General features: G+C 41.0%; 1 protein-coding gene across 1 annotated transcript in view; it reads left to right on the top strand.

The window, feature by feature from the left end:
• LOC106748628 (E3 ubiquitin-protein ligase TRIM9) overlaps positions 1 to 22,987 on the top strand; it is a 134,127-nt gene that overhangs the window by 84,845 nt on the left and 26,295 nt on the right. The window contains exons 3-4 of the mRNA XM_014627339.1: positions 18,856 to 18,951; positions 20,439 to 20,832. Coding sequence (XP_014482825.1) covers positions 18,856 to 18,951; positions 20,439 to 20,832 — 490 coding nt within the window. The remainder of the gene's footprint in view (positions 1 to 18,855; positions 18,952 to 20,438; positions 20,833 to 22,987) is intronic.

Genomic DNA, 22,987 nt, shown 5'->3' with positions numbered 1-22,987 from the left:
GGCCGGTTAATGCAATTCATTTCGCAGCTTGACACGTGTGGAATGCTTCCCGCGCGGGTGCTCTTTGCGCGAGAGTTGATCACCGAAGGAAAGAAATGAAACGTTTCCCATTGAAAATAATTATTGGCAAGTAGAAATCGTGAACATAGAAACGTATAATAGAGACGTGTTTGCAAAGTACTTGTAGAAAAAAGATTGAATCAACTTGACGATAAATAAATCAAATGAGTTATGGTTGAAGGAAATGGAATTTCTTGTCCAAGAATCGAATTTATATATGAACTATGAAATTATTTTATTTTATTGTTTAATTCTATTTATGCTCCCTTTCATTGCGGCTGAATCTAACATTAGTGATTAAATATTGCCTTGTCGATTGAATATATATCTTCTTACTATATTCACTTAATGTAACTGTATAATATTATATCATATATATAATAGATATTAATAAAGGAAAAGCACCAAAACTGACATAGATATGAAAAGTCAACAAACCCACGTTAGTTTCAATGATATTGTTATTAAATCAAAAAGATTTACTCCAATTAGGCGTGCTGTTGGAAATTCTATTGATTTAAAAGAATTTTTCCTTGAGCGTAAAATTATAGATTGACATTCTAAATGTCATATAATTTGCAGTTTCGTACAATACGTATACGTATTATTGACACGAAGTTGCTTAAAATCATTCCAATCATCCACAGAATGAATCGTGGAAGTTCGGTAAATTGTCGTTAACGAGCATAGTCGTTCGATACGACATCCGAGTTTTCTCTCCTCGAGACGCAACTTTTGAAAATTAAGCGGCATGACACTTCGCACGCCGTTCCACGTAATATCGATGCTGCAATATAAATTTCTTCGGAAATTTTACAATAATGCCTAAGATTGATACTTATTTTTGGATATTCTCCCCGGACGTAGCAATGACGATATACCGTGGATATGCGACGTGACGCCGATTTTTCTGCAATCCCTTTCCATAAGGGACGCGGATGTCAGCGTGTAATGTAAATGAAGGAATACATATCAGATGATATGTCTCATCGTATTTGCCTCNCCCCCCCCCCCCCTTAAAATTACTCTGTGGCCGGGGAAAGGGCAGGGGGAAAGCGTTAGAATATACCGGTATAATATATTGAGAAAGATGTTTCTCCTTATTTTCTTTCTATATTCGAGACACAATGGCTTCCCCGTTTTTTATGCGTTCTCGTACGACGCGTATTCCGTCTCGTTCTTCCACATTCAGCGCAGTTCACTTTGTCGCGCTCGGCGACGAGGGAGGAAACAAAGGGATGGAAGACTGGAGAGCGAGATGCGCCCCTTCGACACAAAAGCCATGCGGTGTGTCGGCTCGCACCGTAATGAGCTCCTTGCACCCTTTCGTACCATTCCATCCCTCTCCCGGCTTGCGAGACTACTTCAACACGATGTTATCTGCTACCGCACCAAGAAAGCTGAGGAGTTCCACGGCTTTCACGTGAATCAATTTTACGTGATTATTCGCATATGACGTGTATAGGGTGTTTTATCTCGCGAGATAAGAAACATGAGGGAGAACTTATAAAAAGAGCCATCGTTTAAGAAACAGCTAAATTCGTCATACTTTATGAAAATCGAAGTATATTCCATCTTTCCCTTTCTTTTTCTGTAATGTTTTAGTAGTAAAAAATTATAAACTTGGGTTTGCAATATATTTTCTCGTAATTGTTTATTGAATCAAAGTTTCTAGAGATTCTTCTACTTCGAATTTCATTCATTAAGAGAAAAATGTATTACGTAGAATTATAATGGTTACGTAGAATTATAATAGCTAAATAATTATAGTAAAGAAAACCATAAATATAGTAAATATTACGATATATAATATGAGTTATAGTTATGATATAAGCATAATGCGACCAATCCATGCAAATTTTTTACTATTAACACTATGCCGTCCGGGCACACCACGTTGGTGTCCCGCGAAAGGGATATCGCGCAAAGGCCGGCGACACTATGTTGGTGTCGTGCGCAAAACTGTCACGCAAAGGCCGGTAACAGCACTGTGGTGCCGTTTGTGTTCTGATTGTGTACTGTTGGTGTTCTGTTTGTGTTCTGTTTAAGTAACAATAAGTTACAGACATCATGATTCGACCGACAGACTTTCCGGTCAGCTAAAGCAACACCAGCTAATATAAATTTCCAAAACCGACAAACGAAAACGAAGAAAGTGCCATGTATGTTCCAAAAACAAAAAAAGAAGGACAACAAATTTAATGTGTAAGTCTTGTGGAGCCGCGTTACACCTCGGAGATTGTTTTGCTTCATATCATCTAAAAGAGAAATACTAAGTACCCAATAAAATATTAATAAATAAATAAATACATAATATAAAAAAATGTTACATTTATTTACATATATTCTCGAAATTTCATGAAAATAGCGGGACAGGATTGAAAACTAATGAGAATTGACGATTTATGATCTCCCGAAAACCTCGAAAAACCGCCGGCGCCAAACAAAAAAATCCTGATAAAACGTGCGGACGGCAAAGTGTTAATTATAACGATTCTAAGTATAATTATAGAAAAATAGCAAATATAGTAAAGTAAAATACTTATGGTTTTTTATTGTAACTATATTTTATAGTACGTTTTACTTTCATTTTAGTTAATGAGAATGATAAAATATAATTACACGAATGAATGTCATAAAGTTATTATGACTACAAATCTGCTTCTTTTTTGCAGCTTTCTGCTGCACTTTATTATATTTTGCACGCTTTAAAAAGGACTATAAATGCATAGTTGAGACCAGAATTTACTATAAAATATAATGAGATTTTAGTTATTCCATAAATATTGTTTTCTCTCAATGTTAAAAAAGTGAGAAATATTTCTATACGTCAGATTTTTATTACAGTGGCACGAAAAAGCGCAAAAATATCATCGCGCACGTGTTGTTTCACCGCCCTGCTGCTGGTTTACGCTGTGTGGACAGGGCGTACAATTTTCTCGAGAAAAATCTGGCAAGAAACACGGTAGTTTTGTGGGCCATAACGCAATTAATTCCGCTCAGCTGCACTCAGCTGCACTTGGGATGAACGCGTCGATCGTGATAATTTCCGTCTCTTAGGGGAATATGCGACTCCTATTACGAGCTGTTAATTGAACAACCGCCTTTCTTCCTTGAAGGAGTGCTTTAGGGAAAATTCAACTGGGATCGGCTGCGACGGCCACCACGGCTAATTAATCGACTAATTATGCGGCTCGTTGAATCAACGGCGAATTTTTTAATAGTTACATAAGCACGGCGGGCACGTTTCCGTTCGAACGATTGGACATTATTCAGAAAAGTTGCCGCGGCGAGAGGCGGCGAGATTTGCATTCAGAAGCGGAATTTAAGGGCTTCGACGCATTTATGCGGGATTATGCAAATTCGATGTCCTCGCCTCTCCTGTTCGGATGAGGCTTCTGAGCGTCCCCTGCGTAACAGCGGTAAATATGTATCCGCGAGTTAAGTGAGAATTATTTTATTCCGCGTAGATACTTCAACAGGGAATTCTTTGCCGGCGAGATTTCGCAGGATCGTTTAATACGTTAAAAACCGGCAGTGTCTGCGAGACGTTTGCGAGTAATAATAACGACCGCTTGGATGCAACCATTGATTTTACGCCAAGGATTATCACCGCATGAGATAAAGTGATAATCTTTATTCATTAGGATCATCCTCTTTCTGCACTTTAATATTAATCGCACTTTCATTGACTTTCAAACATTTAACGTGCAAGGAACTCGCATTATCGTCGAAATTTCGCACGATGCGTTTATGTCCGGTGCTTAAATCCCCTCTCGTGCAGTTTCTCTTTTTCCAACGACGTACCCACCTTGCATAACTCACGGATATTTCGCGGATTGCAATGACGCGGATAGTACGTATTCAAAGATATGGATAGTTCCCTTTATCTCTAGCATGGCGGCGCGCGGAGGCTCATAAAGTCTCGAACGTACGTTTACGATCGTAATTCTTTTTTTCCCGCCCAAGCTGCACGCGTCCACATGCATGCAAAAGCAGCACTTCTCGAGAGAAATATGTTATCGGTCATGTACCATGGGGTACATTGGGTTTCTTTATATCTCCTCGCTAAACCTCTGTGGTAAATTCTAAAGTTATACGAGGCGGTGAAATCGCAGCCGGGATAGCTGATAGGAATATGAAAATCAGAGGGTAATGTAGAGATACACGAGCATGCAAGAAATATCCCCAGATTTTTAGCAGCATAATGAAACTTAACGATACAGTAAACGAGATCGCCGCGCATATGTTTGCATCTACTTGACAATAGTTAACCATAAAAACGTTTCGGTTGAAGAAAACAAAATTTCTGGTGACACTGGTCAACACGAAAATTTTATTCTGGATTAAAACCGTCAATTCTAATTAATTTTGTGACGTTGATTGGAAATATAACAATTCAAATCTAAACTTAGGTCAAAAGTAAATTTGCTTTTCGAGACATTCGTGGTGTAGATACAAGGGAATATCTTCAAAATAATCTCTTTTAAAATTAAATTTTTACTTTGAGATGATGTGTATAACAGTCTTACGAAAGTTTATGAGTTTGTATGCTTTAATTTTAAGTAGTTTTGTAGGAAGATAGTATATTTCTATTCTTTTGTTGTAATATTATTTATTTCGAAACTGTTAAAAGACGCTTAATAATATAACTATTAAAAGGAACTTTAGTTTTTCTGACAATATGAAATATAAAAATGAGAAATTGTAATGCAAATTGTTTTGTTTTTTATTCTCATACTTTTCTCTCATACTAATAATTTACAAAAATTAAAATATATAGCCCACAGATATGTCTTGAATTACAGTCAAATAATTTTTTTATTGTCATTTTCTGTTTTAATATATGAATATAAATATAAAAAATTAAAATGTATAAAGAATACAATTTATAATACGAAATTTGTTGACCAGTGTTACAAGAACCAACTTTGATTCATGGGAATTAAAAATTTTACTTCCTTCGACCAAAACACGTTTGATTGTCCGTTAGGTTGACTCAATCAAACTTATTTTTCAGTGTATAATTGTTCCTCTTTCACTTTTATGTATTTTATAACGGCACAAATATAAATACGGCCCGAAATATCTATCAATTTTCGCGACATTTCGTATATCGGTGGCTCCATTCTGCCGACTTGCATTCGTGCCGGGATTATTGTAACAGCGAGATACGCGGCGCAGTTCGACATTATCAAAGCCCGAGCAGACAAATTTGGAAAGTTCGACAGAATGTCGAGGATGGATTTTGGAAAAATCCAGGTGCGGTTTGACTTTTTCAAAGCTCGCAGTTCATGGTATCGCGGATAGTTTACCCCGGCGGAACAGAACGCGTGGTCCCCCTCACTTACGATTTGTAACCGCTGCAGTGTGCGTACTTTTTCCCCGCGCGCACGCAAAACCCAGGAACGGCCGTGATTTAGTGACACGGTGTCCCCGGCGAGATATCGTCGTTCGCAGTCGACATTGAGCGTCGGATTTATAAGTCTAAACGCGGGAACGCTCGCGAGCACCAAGTTTACCCGCGCGCTCGTATCAGCCCGCCCGATATTTCGGATTTATCAATGCCGCCGGTATTTATGAGGGCGCTGCTCGCGCCGTGATAGAAGCGTGACACCGTGTATTTATGTTTAACCCTACGTACTCGGCTCGAACGAGTTAATTGATATTTTTTTCTCTTCTTTTTTTTTGTGTGACATCCTGCATTGTTTTCCGATCCGACGCTATAGAAATCGGCCGCCTTTTATGCGGCGCCCATATGTCGCGTTGCCGCGCCACGTACAGAACGCGCGCTCGAACCGTACGGCGACGCGGCCGGCAAAAAATTTTCATTCGAAAAAAGTTTCATGCAACGTGACGCGTCATATGGCGGAAGGAAAAAAGAACGGTCGCCCGAACGTACCCCTTAATCTGATCTGACACGGCGAACAAAATATGACGTGTCGATGTCATGACGATAATCGTTGTCTCCGGTGATCGGTAATCTGAGTTTATAGCATTTATCCACGCGACGATAAGCCTTGTTGCATTTTTTAAAGCGGGACACACGGCGAAGAGAAAAAAAATCGCACCGCTCGTTCCGTTTGGGATACATTTACGAAATAGAGGGAAATATGTTGCGACGTGCTGCCGTTTGAATGTATCGTGTTTCCATACTTGTGTTAATATATATTGAATAAAAGCACATTGTGCAATAATATTTTTCTTCTTGTATAGAGTAACCTTCCTCCTTTTTCGCGTAAATTATTCCGAGAGGGATGAAGTGTGGAAAGTATCTTTATCTACTGTATAAATTATAATTAGTATAACACACACGCGCGCGCATAATACTTCTCAATGTTTTTCATAATATATTGTTTGCAAAAAATTAACGAGAACAGCTGTGGTGCTTTAAAAGAGACCAATTTGCCCGTTTTAACATTTGATCCGTGATTCACGCGGACAACGAACGATCCCATCGCGAGGTTACGGTCGACGCGAGTCTCGCAATCGGCAGTGAATGTCGAAACAGTGAAATGCAACAGTGAATTTAAAAGGGGTTACGTTGTATATAACATTGCGGCCGGCCAGACATCGCAGATAGTGGATTGCATAGGGGTATTAGCTGTATCCCCTGTCATTTCCCCCTGTTCGCTCGTCCCGCTAAAAGAACACGACATTTCCTAATGGACGTAAATTGTCTCGTCGTCGCGCTATCGTGGGTTCCTCTTTTGTTCATTCAATCCTGCGTCATCATTTCTCTCTGCATCATTTCTCTCTCTCTCTCTCTCTCTATCTATCTATCTATCTATCTATCTATCTATCTATCTATCTACCTATCTATCTATCTATCTATCTACCTCTGTTTCTCTATATTTATCTGAGTATCATTCACGAATGCATTAGTGGATTTGCGAACACCACGCATACAATAATTATGATATGAAAAAGGAATATCCTCGCGATTCGAGATCCATTATTTTAATGAAAACAATTATATTTCGCCAAAGCTGATATCTGAATTATATTAATACACTAAAAAGCAGATAATATAGCGACGTTCGCGGCTGGTAATTCCAAATCGATTATAAAAGTATTTTCTTGCGCTTTTAATACAGCGGCGAACATTTCGGCCGCGCTCGCGAAAGTGTAGCGTTTATGCATCTTTATCGTGTTGCACCGGAATGCGTTATTCCGAGAAGGGCGGTTTTTGTTTCTTAAAAAACGCAGATACGGCAAGCGAAGGAATAGGGGGAGGACCAACAGGGTCTGGAGTAGGTGATCGCGGGTAGGAAATTCTGAGGGTGATTTCCTTGTATACCTAGAGGGCACCGCGTTGTGCAATGTGAGAGGACAATGTTTTTGGCGCGGCTTGTAGAGAATGTAATGGCGCTTTAACAGTTGACTCTGGTGAACTCATAGAGATATAAGAATAGAGGGAAAAAGCCTGTAAGTGGAAGTGATAGAGGCAAAGAGAGAGATGGATGCCGATGCTGTGATTGGTTGTTACAATGAGCCGCCAAGACGACCACGCGACGTCTTGGAGGGGAGAAAGCAGACTAAAATTTCGTTTTGTAAATATGCGTGCACATGTGTGTAGAATTAAAATTCGTTAAATATTCGAAGGCTTGTCTTCAACACTGAAATTACCATTCTTGAAACGTCGAAACCATTCCCTACATGATTTATCAGTTGAAGCATTGTCACCATAAACTTCTACAAGCATTCGATGCGCTTCAGCTGCACTTTTCTTCCAATTAAAGCAGAAAACTAAAACCTAAACTAAAACCTCCCCCAAATGCTGCATAGTTAACACAAATGTGACATATTCAACACAGTAAAAAACAGGGGTTTTGTACGAAACTCAAAACGATATAAATTGAATATTATTGACAGATGTCTAACCTCTCTGAAACCACCGAAATCAGCTGTCACTATGAAACATTCATAACAGCCAGAGCTATCTTTTGAAAACGGACCGAACTAATTTGTACTCCCAATATATGATATATTTACAAACATATGCTTAACATAAACAATCCTAGCCAAAAGTTCATACATCGAAGCGCAGAAAGAAATTATTTCTTTATAAGTATTTGATTTTGTCCGTGATATATTTTATTATTATGATAACATTATGAAATATTTTGAGGACTAGAAGGTCGTGAAATTTCGCAAGCTGCGTGATGGAATCTCAAAGCAACGTTACAGCTCTTGTGATCAGCTCAGTATCGTGGATCTCATTCGACATGCGTGCCATTTTGGCCTTGCGTATGCATCCAACCGTTGCGTTTGTGCCAGCTCGCTGGATGCATCGGCGGGGTGATAGACCTATCGTGTTTACGCAGGATGGTATCCATCGCGAACTCGCCGTCCCTTATGGTAGACTCGAGCACGTTCCGGTAAGGGCGCGGGTAAATGAGCCTCTGTGACGATGAATAGATGTGCGAGGGTGGCATCCCTAAGGTGGAACTCGCAAATTATTTCGAAAATCGATGCTGTGCTTTCCATCATTTAAACCATGAGAACTAAATCAACATTGACGCAATCGACTGACAGAGATTTCAAATAAATATTTCGTGAAAAAATGTCACGTCTCTCGTCATTCTCCACCAAAACCGACATAGATATGGAAAAACCAATATATTCATACTTCTCAGCTGAAATATGTAATCATTCCCATAAAATTATCACATATTTTAGTAGAAAAGATTTTCTGGTTTGCATCCGTGAAAATAAATTTTAATTTTACATTTTCAACACAAAAGGTTTGAAGCCCAAAAACAAAATGATATGTCAATTTTGGTGCTTTTTTCTACGTTCATAAATATTAATATTCCTTCGAACAGTCGTCTCTTCACATAAGAACACGTGCGACTCGATCTCTTCGTTGCAACAACCGTACGGGCCCGCTGCCGTGGGAAAATTCACCGTATCTCGATGTATTCGATCACGCGCGAGAGGTTGCCTCTTAATCTCCGGAAAATAATCTATTCCTACGTTCTCGACTATTTTCGCCCTCGAGTGAACAGCGAAAATCACTCTAGACGGATGACCCTGTACAAGAAGGGTGGTACTATCTTCACCCTTCCTGCCGCGCCTCATCCTACCGCCGAGGGGTGAATCGCGTGGGCTGCGACTATACGATAACGGGCTCGCGCGATCTTACGTTGGATGCGAATGTATATGCACGAGAATGAATATCTCACTGGGGAATGCGGGCTAGAAATCAAGCTTGACGCCGGGGGAAAGAAGGGTTGAGGTGCGTTCGAGTGACCAATTATTCCGGCACACGAAACCGATTCTACGACGTCGAGCCACGCCTGACGTAGACAATGAAGGACAATAGTGATAAAAGAAGGCGTGTGCCTCTCTCGCGTCTCAAACCAACGACTTGACACACGTGACGAAGCGGAACGGCGCGAAACGTGTACGCGCGTTGTTGCGCGCACGCTATTAACGCTATAAATCCGACGATGAAACGTGCCCCGGTACTTTTTAATTTGATCCCGTGCGTGCACTTGCCCGGCAACGCGCTCGCATTTTACCGTAACTTCGTTTTGCCGCTAGCAGATTTTTCGTACTTCGTACTTTCGTGGATAATTGTTCTATATATGATGCATATCGCACGTGTTCTGAATAACGTCCGTGAGAGGAAAATATATGATGAATTGGAACCATAATGGTGCAGTTACAAAATTATAGTTAAGTAAATTATAAATATAGGAAATGTTGCTGTCATATATTGCTATTATATATCATATACTATATATATATTATAATTAAGATATAGACGTAGTGTGATCAACTATGTAAATGTTTTATCATGAGTTGTGATGATTTAACCCTTGAATAATAAAGTTGGGTCGGATTCGACCGGATCCATATTTTGACCGATATTACATGACATGTGGAATCCCCCCCCCCTTTCCCGTCCATTTGCATAAACATCATGTTACTAGATTTCTTTAGATCCAACACGAAAATAAGCGTTGTGTGTCGAGGACTTAATATGACGTTCCACGGCCTTTACTTCCTCTCCTCCCCTCCATTACAACTGTTACGCAAGCTAATTGACCTCTCTCCCTTCGTAATATGACGTAATTGTTGAATGACTCCTGAAAGAAACAACCATTTGTATAAAAACGTGTGACTATACGAATGCTTACATTTGGTAATATTTGCAACTGGTAAGTGAACCAGAAGTTTCGGATTCAAATCCCATCGGGGGAGGAAATACGATATATTTTTCAAATACAATATAGTATTAAATAGCTAATAAATAAGATTTCAGATAAAATAATCACTGACACGTCAAGAAGAACATAATTAAAGAGAAATAAAATAATTTCTATTCAGGGATATCAATACGTATCATTTTTCGTTGTAACTATATTTTGCAATTTTACATATTACAGTTTTATATATGCACGAGTGAATGTCATAGGTTTGTTATAATGTTATGATATAAATCCAGGCTCACTTTGCTATATTTCGCATGCTGAAGAAATTTATAAACATATAGTTGAAACCAAAATGACTATATAAGATTTAGTGAGATTATAATTACTCCAATTATTTTTTCCTTTCGATATATTTCACGGGAAATAAGAATTCGATTTATTGCTTTCACACATGAAAAGAGAGATTTGACGAGAATGAAGTTAATCGGGTCAGCGAGAGAGATGCCCTGCGTGTGGAACAATCGTGCTCATCTGAAATAGCGGTGCTCTAGCGAATGGTAGATGTATTACGCAACAGCAGTCTCTGGGAGGGGGGGGGGGGGGGGGNGGGGGGGGGGGGGGGGGAGGTAGATCTCTGTGTTTTTAGGTCAGCCGGTAGATCGCGATCGATTCTAGTAACAATGGCGGAGTCCTCGAACTTAATAAGTGCAAGGATGCTTCTGGTACGTTGCGCTGCGTGAAAGCGCTTCGAGGGTTGCTCGGGAGCGCCCTCGACTTTTGTAATTATGCTCGCGCCGTCCTACGGTTTGATTGGCATGCTTAATTAGCAAGCGCAACGGCTGCATTCTGGGCCGCGGCTAGACGTGCATTATCTGCGAAAATTGACTCCGACGCGAAGCTCGCCGGGCAATCCCGCGGTCACTTTTTCTCCGCGCACTCGCGCATATACGGGGGAATAGAGAAACCGTCCGGCGACTGACATTTTCGTTTTTGCGCCCTAGCTTTATTTGGCAAAAACCAGTATTAAACCCCGGCCAAAGGAGAGGTCATGAAAATTCATAGTACTTTGCGCGAAACGTTACTCTCTGTAGGGGGAGGGTGGCAACGGCATTGTGCGAGATTACATGTCGGCCGAATAATTTAAGCCATGGAAAATGGAATATATCGCCGCGTAATAAAGATTTGTTTATTAGCACTCTTTTTCGCCGCGACTTCAAAGGCTTGAATTTTGCCGCGCGAAAGAACGCCGACGAGCCAAACGGAATAAGTATTAAAATTTTTACTCTGCCCGCCGCATGCAGTCGACTTGCGCTTATTATCAGCGATGCTTTCTCATTTATCGCGGGAATAAAGCTCGCATATCGAATGGAAATGGACTTGCTAATATCTGATGAACAATACCGATTGACAACTAATATATTCAGAAGTAGACAATTGACGATTGTCAAAGAGGAACAGCATTGCTTGGAAGTATAGTCATTCACAAAAAGGTTGCAACATTTTTTTGGATAATTTTTGGAACGCATTCTGTGTCCAATAGGGGGATTTTCTTTTTACTCTGTAAACATTAACTATATCAGTAATGTAACATTAATGTTATAATTTTCCATTCAACAATGTAACTCTTACATAACACATGTGTTATATTTGTAATTATATTTATATTTTTAAGCGGGAATTTTGATTAAACTTTCTGTTGGGTAAGGTAAAATAGAATAGTACATTCATCGCAATCACGTTTATATCGTGTTTACATTTATGTAAAACCTATATGCACGAGAAATACAAAAAATGTAGCGTGATCGTGTCAGTGTTTACGTAGCAACATTTTATAGGTCGCCTTTATAGACGCTTAGACGCTACAGGCGTTATGGACGCTTATCAAGTTTGTCATCAACTTTGGCATCTACTTAAGTCGCAAAGTTCGCAATGCGGTCCCGAGTTTTCGCGAGCTCTCGTTACTTCTCGCCCAGCGCGTTTCCACGTCCGAACACGTGAACGGGAGTGCCTCGACATGGCCGAAAAGCTCGGCAGACCTTAATGGAATTACATAGTAACCGCGTAAAAATATTAAAGATCGATTATTAAAGCGAGATCGCGCGCCCTTGCGAATCCGACCGCCTCTCCCTCGCGGCTTCCCTTTATAGGTACAACGCGGTGACTGCGGTAATTAATATAACAAAGAGTCGGGGGGCGTTAAAGGGACCGCATGTCGGGAACAATCTCGCGGTATTCTATCGGCGGTCCTCGCGCGACTCGAACTTGGTGGAAAGTTGCGCTGAAAACTGCGGAAATTACCGGGCGCGGCCGACGTTAACTCGAAAGGAGTAACTTAATTACGCCCGGGCACGAATCGCCCGTCGCTAACTTTTCATTTGTATTTGTGCGTGCGTGCGTGCACGAGCGAGCGGACGAGCGAGCGCACGCGGGTGGTAAAAAGCTCGGGACGAGAGAGAGAGAGAGAGAGAGAGAGAGCCCAAGGCAACGGAAATACTTTCACAGAGTTTGCGGGCAAAAATTCATTTCGGCTCGCCATTACGGCGATAATGAATTCTGACAAGCCTTTAATTCGCAGCTTCGCTGTTGTTTGCGCTTGAACACGGGATTGTTATTATTTTTGTTGTGCCCTTTTACGTGTCGAGAATTTACCTTCGCCGGTTTGTTAAACTTGTCGGAGACGCGATGATGATGTTCGTCCAATATAAAAAAAAAACCATGTATATAGACAATCTTATCTATGATTTTCAAAAGAAGTACTACATACATAATTTGTACATTTTCGGCACGATATTCTGGTAGTTTTATTGCGCGCTCCCCCCGTAGAAAAAACGATCTTGCGCTACTGGATGTAGATTATTTTCAATTTCCCGCAATAATCGAGAGCAATCCCTACGTGACAAATATACAGAAGCGCGAGATGAATATTAGTATTTTTCGGAAAACGCATTTTAGTGCGCCTGAATAACACCTGTCATCCGTGCCTCCCCTCCTTACTACAGGGTTAACAATTATAAAATTAATAATGCTGCCGTAAAACGTTTTGAGAAAAATCGTGAAAAGAGGACGGCCCGCAAACGCGCCGACGACGTCTGATCTGCCGATTACGCGGGTCGAGGACTTAATCGAAAATTAATCCACGCGCGGTGTTTGAAACTTCGCGGAGGACACGATTCCATTATCGCGGCGGACCACTTTCGGGTGTGTGCCGCTCGCGAGACACGTTCGTTTCGATGCAAATTGAAAGCGGCCGGACGTTGGCGATCGTTGGTTCGCGCGGCCACGGAAGTAATCGCGGAATTAATCGGCCCGATTCCATGTGGCAGACGCGAACATCGTGTGCGTATGTATGTGTGCGCGCGTGCGTGTGTGCGGCGTGTGTTTGATCGTTTTTTTTTTATCCTTCACTTTTCACTGGCACTTTTTGCACGTCTCGTCGGCTGGGATTAACTGACGCGAGAGCCACCTCGAAAACGTCTTCCCTCTTTCCGTTCGTTACCGTTTGCCCTGTAAATACGGCATTTCCTGAAGAGCATTTACTGAAAAGCATCGGCCAGATTTAATAAGCTTCCGCGTGCTCTTCGTTAGGATTTTAACGAAGCTTTCATCCGGTATGATGAAAGCTTCCTCCGCGATCTCGCCGCTAGCACCGGGCCGTGCCGGCGGTATTTTCTTCTTTTTTTTCGTATTACAAGTCGTAATGTCTCGGTGTTTTTTACGGTTTAGCACGGTGACCGGTGACAGGCAAGTTGGGATCGCGTCGAGCTGGCTTTTCGACTTCCGCGAGACATTGTAAACCGGCATTGGTCGGCGATATTAACAAAATCCTCGCGAGCCAACTCCCGGCAAATTAACGTCGCCGAGAAAGTCAGGCATTCGCCACGAACGAGACAATTTCTGAAGCGGACTGCGAACGACTTCGAGCGACGTGCTCGGAGACGGGGGAGTTTAAATAAATTATTCCTGAGAGTTACAAAACGGTAAATGCCTCGTGCCTTGTGAGTCTCGGCATTAGTATGTCCCTTTGCAGCGCGGGAGAAGCGACTGCATGAACATTAAAGAAGCGTCCTTGTATAGCATCTCCCCGTATTCATGAAAATTCCAGACGAGCCATTTGGAGGACGACTTTCTTAGGCATCTCGTTAAATACGTATTAAAGTCTGCAAATCTTTACCATTACCGCGTCGCAGGTATACTTCTTGGACAACAGTTAGTGACCTGGCGGACGAATAATTTCTTCCAAGCACGCGAACTGTCAGAAAACTACAATATTTCTTATACAGAGAAATTGCGACCAGTAATTCCAAAACCAATGGAAATGATAAAAGTGGAAACAGGAAACGATAAAAGTGAAAATGATAAAAGTAGAAACGGGAAAAAATTTGCTCTTTCTCTCTCTCTCTTTCCTGTCTCTGTCTCACCATGTCCAATTTTTAAAAAGTCTACGTAAGTACCGCGTGCAATACGTTAGCCATGAACCATTTCGTACACCTAGGTTATGTTAGGTTGAAGGCGTTGAAATTACGCTCAAAAAATTGTCTTACACAATTGTTATATATCACGACATAAATTGTCGTTCGTTGGGCGTAACACGTTGCACTGCTAGCTCGCGGGAGAACGCGAAATCGCAAATTTCATCGTCAGCGCCTGACATTCGAAAAAGAAGCTCGACACGTGTCACTCATGTGTCTGCTTCAAAGCGTTAACTAAATTACACTATGCGATATAAATTAATTATAATTTTTTCCGCCGAATAAACGTGACAAGTTAAAAAGGAAGCCATACAATTTTCTCTTCTTGTGATTGGTGATAATTTAAACGAAAAAAAGAGGAAACAGGGAACAAGAAGCGGAATTTCAAGTATCGTCGATCAGCCGGCAATCTTCGGGTATGTTTCAGGCGCGAGATATTCGTGAGATAATCGATCGCGGGACTCTCGCCTCCGGCAGAGGGGGAGGGAAGGTTGGGAGTGGGTAGGATACCTCGTCGCGCCCTGATGAAATCCCCGAGAGCTCTTTTCATGCTAATAAGATTTCGCCGGTCGCGCCCAATGGATACGCGCTAGAGCGAGGGGTAAGGGCCGCCGCGTTCGACTCGGAGGAGAAAGAGAAACGGTACAAAGGGAAACGGCGTCTCGGCGTTGCCACGCATCGCCCGCCGGTGCTTTTGTCGGCTCTTCTAATTCGATATTTTGGGCGCGATGAGCGCGGCCGCGGGCGCGAGAGGCAACGAGTTTTCACGAGTGGGATTTAAAGCCACGCGATCCCGCCGATGGAGAAAAGTCCGAAGAGATTAATTTTCATTTCTGATCCACTATACCCCCAACGCGGAAAACGAAAGTCCCCCGAGTCCTAAATATCCTAAGGTGATAAGAGCGGTGCAAAGGGTGCCTTCTAAGGTAGTCGGTCCGCAAATTTATATTTTCAGGAATCTCCTCAAACTTTAACAGCATATTAATCGAAAAACGATATATACACGTGTAAAATTAGAAAGAAGTTCGACCGTACAGAAGCTGAGATAATTAACCTTGACAGTAACACATTAAGCCTACGAAACTTGCGATTTCTTTCGCTTACTTCTTTTCCCACGTTTTGCGCAAGATATTATACTTCACTCTTATCCCTCTATTACTTAGAAAAGAAGTCGAATTCATATGACCACTGCTATTATCAGCCTGATCTAATGAGAAAAACTTGTTTCCAATAGTGGCAGCCAGTCTATAAAGCAATAAATACAAATTAGTATATGTATATACGAGGGTGGATCAAATATAAACGAGCCTTCTGCAAAAAACCATATATTTTTCAAAATCAATTCTAATTTACATTTTTCTTATTTTTCTATATAGTCCCCCATCTTATCTATATACTTCCTCCAACGGTCTGGTAATTTTTTTAATCCCGGTATCATAAAAAGTTCGCGGACGTCCAATCATCAAACCAATTGCACACGAACTGCTGCACCTCCTCGTTCGTTGTGAAGCGCTGTCCACCAAGGGCTTCCTTGAGTGGCCCAACTATATGGAAGTTAAGTAAGACTTAAACAGTAAGGATGTTGTATTGTTACGGATCATCTATTTTAAATTAAAAGCCCGGTCTTGACGCTCCTGAGGACGGTCAGTCTTGACGAATGTAAGGTCCCGTGTTCGTCATCTGCGTGTCGGACATGGCCGCTCCCATCAATCTTCATATCGTCGAACGTATTGCACGTCAGCCGGAATTTTCCTGTGATCCATCGGGGGCTTTATCATGAATTCGCGCAAGTAAATCCACGTCTTCCCTGATGAATACCGGTGCCGCCGTCGTGTATCGTGCGCATAGTGCATACGTGATCGCATTTCGGCCACCACGCATTGTCGTGTTAAATGGAAACTGCCATCGCGCCGCACCTCTCGCGCTGGTCTCCGGTGAATTCGACCAAGTGCACCGTCCGCTCGATCGATCTGAAGGTATTGTCCGGCGAGGAAAGTCGAGAAATGAGGAAAATGATAAACGAGAACTATGGGAACGATCCGCGATATTGCGAGTCGGTCGTCGACTCCCGTTTCCCGGCCCCGGTGTAAAACGATAAATTAAATCGCACTTGTAAATGCGCACGGCTACCGGATTATAAGTTTCCTCGTCGCGCGCGTTCGCCGTAATGTTATTAGTCCCGAACGGTGTAAAGTATTTTACATAAATGAATCAGGTGTCGCGCAAAGCTCTTTATATAAGATAGCACAATGATGAGTTCCGAACTACCTTACAAGTGAAAATCTCGCAAAAATCTACTATCGGAATTAATTCCGATTGTATATTGTTCTCGTGCGCGCGTCTGCCTTTGAAATCATTTTTCGGTCGTATATCGGTCGATCAAAGATCCGAGGGGGGTTCTTCTCGAGTTATGCGTACCGGAAAGATAACAAATAGCAATTTTATCGAATCTACGTAACGTTTCAACTTATAGAATATATCTCCAATATTCTGCTTTTATCTCGATATTTATTCAACACTGAAATCAAATAATCACTTTGAACCGCGCTATATCTCGGGTTTAGCTTCAGAGATTTTGCCGCTAGAAATAACGCTGTTGCTTCCATCAGCAGTGAAAGAAAAGCACTTTACGCCGTTATTGAACAAACAACGGATATGTACTTAATACCCGTGCGCTCGTTTCGCGAATGTGTGCGACTGTTTGCACACATATATGTAGTAAGCTCTACGTCTGTACACGGAGACTGTTTATCGAATGCAACCAGCGTGACATATCGATCCAACATCGAACGCTTGCATTGTACATAATTCGTCTTCATTAACCGCCAGTGCTGTTATCTACCGATATGTAATTCATAAGGTTATAATCTATGGAAGTTTCATTATGTCCGATTGTTGAGATGTCACGTTGTTATATTTTCGTCTTACGTTATGTGAAAATCGTTATTTGTAAGAGAGACCAAAGCTTATTGTCACATTTTTTACGTACTGATTAAAAAAACAAAGATGTATGCAATATTTCACAATATCATGTACATTTTAACGTAACTACATCCTATGGCCTTTATAAAAAATATTAGCTTTATATATATTTATGCACAAAAAGTTATTTAGGTCTAAGCAAAATTATGAAAATAGGATAACTGATCCCATATCTATGGTCGGTTGTCATATATCTTTCATATATAAAAGAAACAAGATATATTGTTTGTTTCAACAATAATGTTTTTTTCATATTTTATTAAAGTTAATATTATCACATAGTCAAGATGCAATTTCACCTTCACCCGTTTTTCGGTCGCGCTTTCGAGCTACGGCAGCCGAAAAAACTACCAACGTCTACTTAAAACCTTTATATTTATGAACGTAACTTCTTAATCTAACCGGATAACTTGATTTTAATAAGATTCGATGATCCATGCTTCCGTAAACGTAAGCTTAAACTACGTCACAACAGTTTTTTTTTTAATCAACTTTCTTCGAACGACCATTTTAAATAAAAGGAATTATACTTCTAAACAGTGTTACAATAACGATTAACTAAATGAAAAAGAAAATTAGCTAAAACTACGATATTTTTATGAATTTTTATGAGAAATTGCGACCGATAGTACTAAAACCAACGGAACAATACAAATAGAGACGGAAAAAATGTACACACCACATTCAATTTTTAAAAAGCGTTTGTAAATAGCACATACGATGCGTTAGCCATGAGCCATTTCGCACACTGACACGATACCAGCAATCTGCGTTGTAGAGAAGAATATATGCTCTTTTATTTATTAAATGAGATATAAGTTTTGTGACAACTAACCTGTGTGACTTCTAACCTTGATTTCTCTTCCCTATTTATACGAACGTAAAATTTTGCAAAAAGCATGCATCGAGTAATTCGTAATACGACGATGCGTAATACACATAATATATTATCCTATTACTTATAATTAAATTCACAGCACGATGTAACTTTAATATTATCCGGTTACACAACGTTCACATTTTTCATTAGCTGGGAAATTGTTCGCGAAAAGCGAGGGGCTCCCTCGATTCTGCATCGGTGTCTTTCAATCGCACAAGCGCTACGTCCATCTCACGTCCGCCGAATTCCCCCTCGAATCACCGCATGTTCCCTCACGTGTCGCGAATTTCTGCTGTTACAGACGGAGCTGTCGCAGAATCTGCAGCAGCTGTCGGAGAGGGCCCGCTCGACGACGGAGTTCATTCAAAGGCTCAAAGGAATGACGGATAAAGTGCACGTGAGTACGCGCGCCTTTGGCGTCCTTTTTAAATTCCATGGCGGCTACATCACGGTGCCGTTCGGCACCGTGAAAATTGCGAGGAGATATGGCGTTAATTACATCAACCCCCTTCGCGGGATGGGAGCGCCGGTACGGATTTATCTCTGATGGCCGAAGGGATAATTCGGAAACACAAAGGACACCGGTACGGCTTACGGCCGGTGAACAAAGCTCGATAAACCGACGGACGAGATTCCTTTTGATATCGTCGTTTGTTTCTTTCGCATTTGTGCATGAGCGTTATGTCGATCGATTTCGCATCGTGTTTCCTCGTAATTTTTCATATAAGCTTTGCCTGTAGAGCAGCGCAAGTATAAGAAACGCATAAAATCTTTAGTTAACAGTTAATACTTTGAGATAAGTCTAAAGTTGTGGTAAGATAGAAACTTGTACAGAACAAACTTCGGAATTTTCTTACAACTCACTTGACTTATTAAAATTAAATATAATTATCAACCGATATTATCAACCGATCAGGTAGATCTACGCTTTTCTCAGTAATCGATGATCGATCGATTAACTCTGAACATTTGATGATTCCGGAAAAAAATCACACTGATCAACAAATAAAATCTTCTTTAACAACATGAACCAAATAAGGTAGTACTTAATTGTTTTTACTTACTGAATACAAAAATATCAAAAAACTCTATAGCACGTATAATCGGCATAATTAAATTTGCAACACTTTTTTCCTGATGAGTTTTGTAACAGTGTATGAGAGGATTCGTTTTTTAGTATCTTTCGGTGTATAATGAGAGGATTTGTTTTCTAATAATTATCAAGAAATACATTTTCCGCAATTGTGTGCATCGTGGTTTGCTTCGTGCCGCGTGCGACTGTGATTATCAGAGTCGAATGATTGTTTAATCGAATATCAGTTTAAAAGGTTAAATAAATTGGGTTATATTAATAGCACATTCGTAGCGTATGTGTACAAGTACTTATATAGCCTAAATACTTAAAGTGTTTCGTATATTTTGTTCAATCTCATAATGTAAAATGGAAACCAGAAAAAAAATCTTAGGAAAATGTTGGGAGGTGACCAAATACGATCTGTTTATGTTTCCCACTTAGAATCGTATGTTTGAAACATTACACTTGCAACCAGAACCCGCGTACGAATTTCCCAAACTAGAATCCATTATTATTTTGAGAAATCGGGCTGAAATCCCAAATTAGATCAAATAGGCAAGAAACTTTCTATGAATATCACGAAAACGTTGTCAAGGATATTATTTCCCGTTGCTATAAACAAAACTCGAGAGTAACCGTCTCTGTTAGCCGGCTTTCCCACCAAGAAGGCATTTTGCTAGAACGTTAACCTAAAGGAAAATCGCAACTTTATTATCCTCGGCATATCCTTCGAATGAAAACATTAGTCTCAGTAGACGATATCGTCGAAGCTCCGATTGTAACGAAATCAACAATCGGTCTGTTCGCAGGAGGAATGCGTGACGCTTGAAGAGGAAGTGGAGGATCGAGTGGCGAATCTAGTGAGCCTGCTACAGGCGAGAAAGTCGCGGCTGATCGAGGCCGCCCGACAGACCCGGGAGGCCAGGGTGCGCTCGCTGCGAGACCAGGTGGCGAGATGCGCCACTCACTTGCAGGCGACCACAGCGCTGCTCACCTTCTGCATCGAGGCGTTAAAGGAGACCGACAGCGCGGCCTTTCTACAGATTGGCGGCATGTTATCGGTCCGAGCGGCCACTGCTGCCGGATCCTGGGGTGGCGCCGAGGGAGTGCAAGAGATCGCTCGTTTGCCATTGTTGGATCTTACCCTGGATGACAAGCCGTTGCGCCGGGCTATCGATCAGCTCACCTTCGTCCAGCTCAAACGTAAGTACAGTTTAACGATCGATCGTGTTAGTGTTTGTCACGAATGAATTCATTTCGCATAGAACTTGAGTCGGAATTTGGTTCTACGTTGAACCTTTAATTCTACAAGTAGGGGCTCAGATAGCAAAATAGGTTCGATAATGCGTGAAAGTAGCATTAAAATTTCGATTTGGGAATTTTTCCACGAGCTCGAATATCTCGTGTTTAGAGATGCGAGGAAGGAAAAGGATACGAATCTTTTTTCCGTTTGAAGTAAAACAATTTGCTCGCGTGTTGTCGTTCGTTCTTAATTGATTAGACTCGCGGAGCAAGCAAGCAGAGAGTTGATTTAATAATTTGCTTTGAACGACAAATATAATTGCGGGATTTTTGTCGAATTTGTGATCGCAAATTGACAATCGCGAAATCCATTTTGACAAATCTCGGGAGTTTTAACATTTATAATCTGATTAGACGAAGCATTGGGGACATGAAAGCTATACAAACTCGTTCGAAAGACGTCTTCGTGCACGCTTAATTGACTCGTAGCTCCTCGTTTCACGACTACCGGGATTTACCGTAGGGCGAATTATCTTTACAGTCGCCGTGCTGATCGCGCAACTTTGTGCTTTGAACGGATCTTGTTCGCTGATAGTCGTTTACCTTTCAAATCGGCGAAACGAGAGTTTCACATTCTAGCGTAACTCGCCTGTTACAAATATCCCGCCTGTTACGAATAGATGGCTAATAATGAGATTATTAGATTTCCGCGCATGTAGATACAATATTTAATTCTATTAGATATTATATTATATTAATATAACTATTAGATAATATATAACTATTAGATACTATATTAGATACTATTTGATTCTAATAGATGCAATATTAAATTCTCTTTCTTGGCAATTTTTTACGAGTATAAATTTTTCACAATACGTGCTTCTTTATGAACCGATCGATTAATTGTTTACCGTCAAATTTGAGATATTAGAGCCAACGAATAACTGCATGCGAAGAATTAATAGTACATTGAATCTGCGCGTTTCGCCTGCCGAATAATAGATATCCCGCGACTGCGCGAATTACCCGATGAAAACTAAAAATAGGTAAACGCCCGAATGGGCTTTCGAACAAGTTTTGTTTGTCGTTGTGTCTGCATGTGATGTAACTGAAAATTTTTTATCGAATTATATATCGTTCTCCTGTGTTGGACGCAGCGTCAGAAGGGGAGGAACGATTTCCGACAGCAGGTAACGAAGTACATATATATATTCGTAAATACTGGATATACGTTTGCGATGAAAGTAATGAAAAAAAAAGAGCGAGAGAAATAGAGGGGGGAGGGGAGGAAAAACGAGAAAAAAAGCAGCAATTAAGAGAGATAGAGGAGGCGTCGATCTTATCCGCCGAAGTCGTCTAGACGACCGGGAGATGACGAGGGGGACTCAGGCGAAGGGAACGGGCGGATGGGCGAGAAGGCTCGCTTAATAATTTTACGTAGCCCCCGGGAGCGGCTCCTTTAAGCGTACCTCCTTGCTCACCGCCAGCTTTGCCGTACGCTAAAACGTTTCAAAAGCGGATTAATTAGGTACCGGCTTTGCAGTAACTGCCGTAACGATCTGGAGGTATTAACTCGTTACAAGGACATCCTCTCCTTACCGTTCGCCGACTACACCGGCGCTCCGTTACACGGGTGGCCCGGGTGTTAAGGGTCGATGCCGGTCGGGAAATGTTAATCGCGTCTGATTAACGTGTTTACAGACATATGGGTAACTTAATAACGCTCGGTAGTTACAGGAATGTCGTGTTAAGGCAGACGTAGACTCCGTGAAATTCGATTTCGAGCCTAAGATTCGGAATTATTGATTTCGGACCGTCGATTCAGACCTTCGCGACAAAACTATATATATATATCATTTTTTTTTTTTTCAAAGATGTATATGTGTATCTCTGACGTAGGTAAAAATTAGTGGAGTAGGGACAAAGGAAAGAGAATTCATAAAAAGTATCTATGCTTGGAGACACATGTACACTCATCATCAGAGAAAGAATTAGCCGTCGGAGCTAAAATATAGCTTTAAGAAATAGCTAAGACAACTATGGAATAGTCATTTTGAAATAGGTGTAGTTAATTTCGTTACTATCGCGCAATTATTTATTAGATATTTGAATT

The sequence above is a fragment of the Dinoponera quadriceps genome, unplaced genomic scaffold, assembly GCF_001313825.1.
Source record: "Dinoponera quadriceps isolate SergipeBrazil2010 unplaced genomic scaffold, ASM131382v1 scaffold3085, whole genome shotgun sequence".
Lineage (NCBI taxonomy): Eukaryota > Metazoa > Arthropoda > Insecta > Hymenoptera > Formicidae > Dinoponera > Dinoponera quadriceps.
This window is presented reverse-complemented; position numbering and strand designations above follow the sequence as displayed.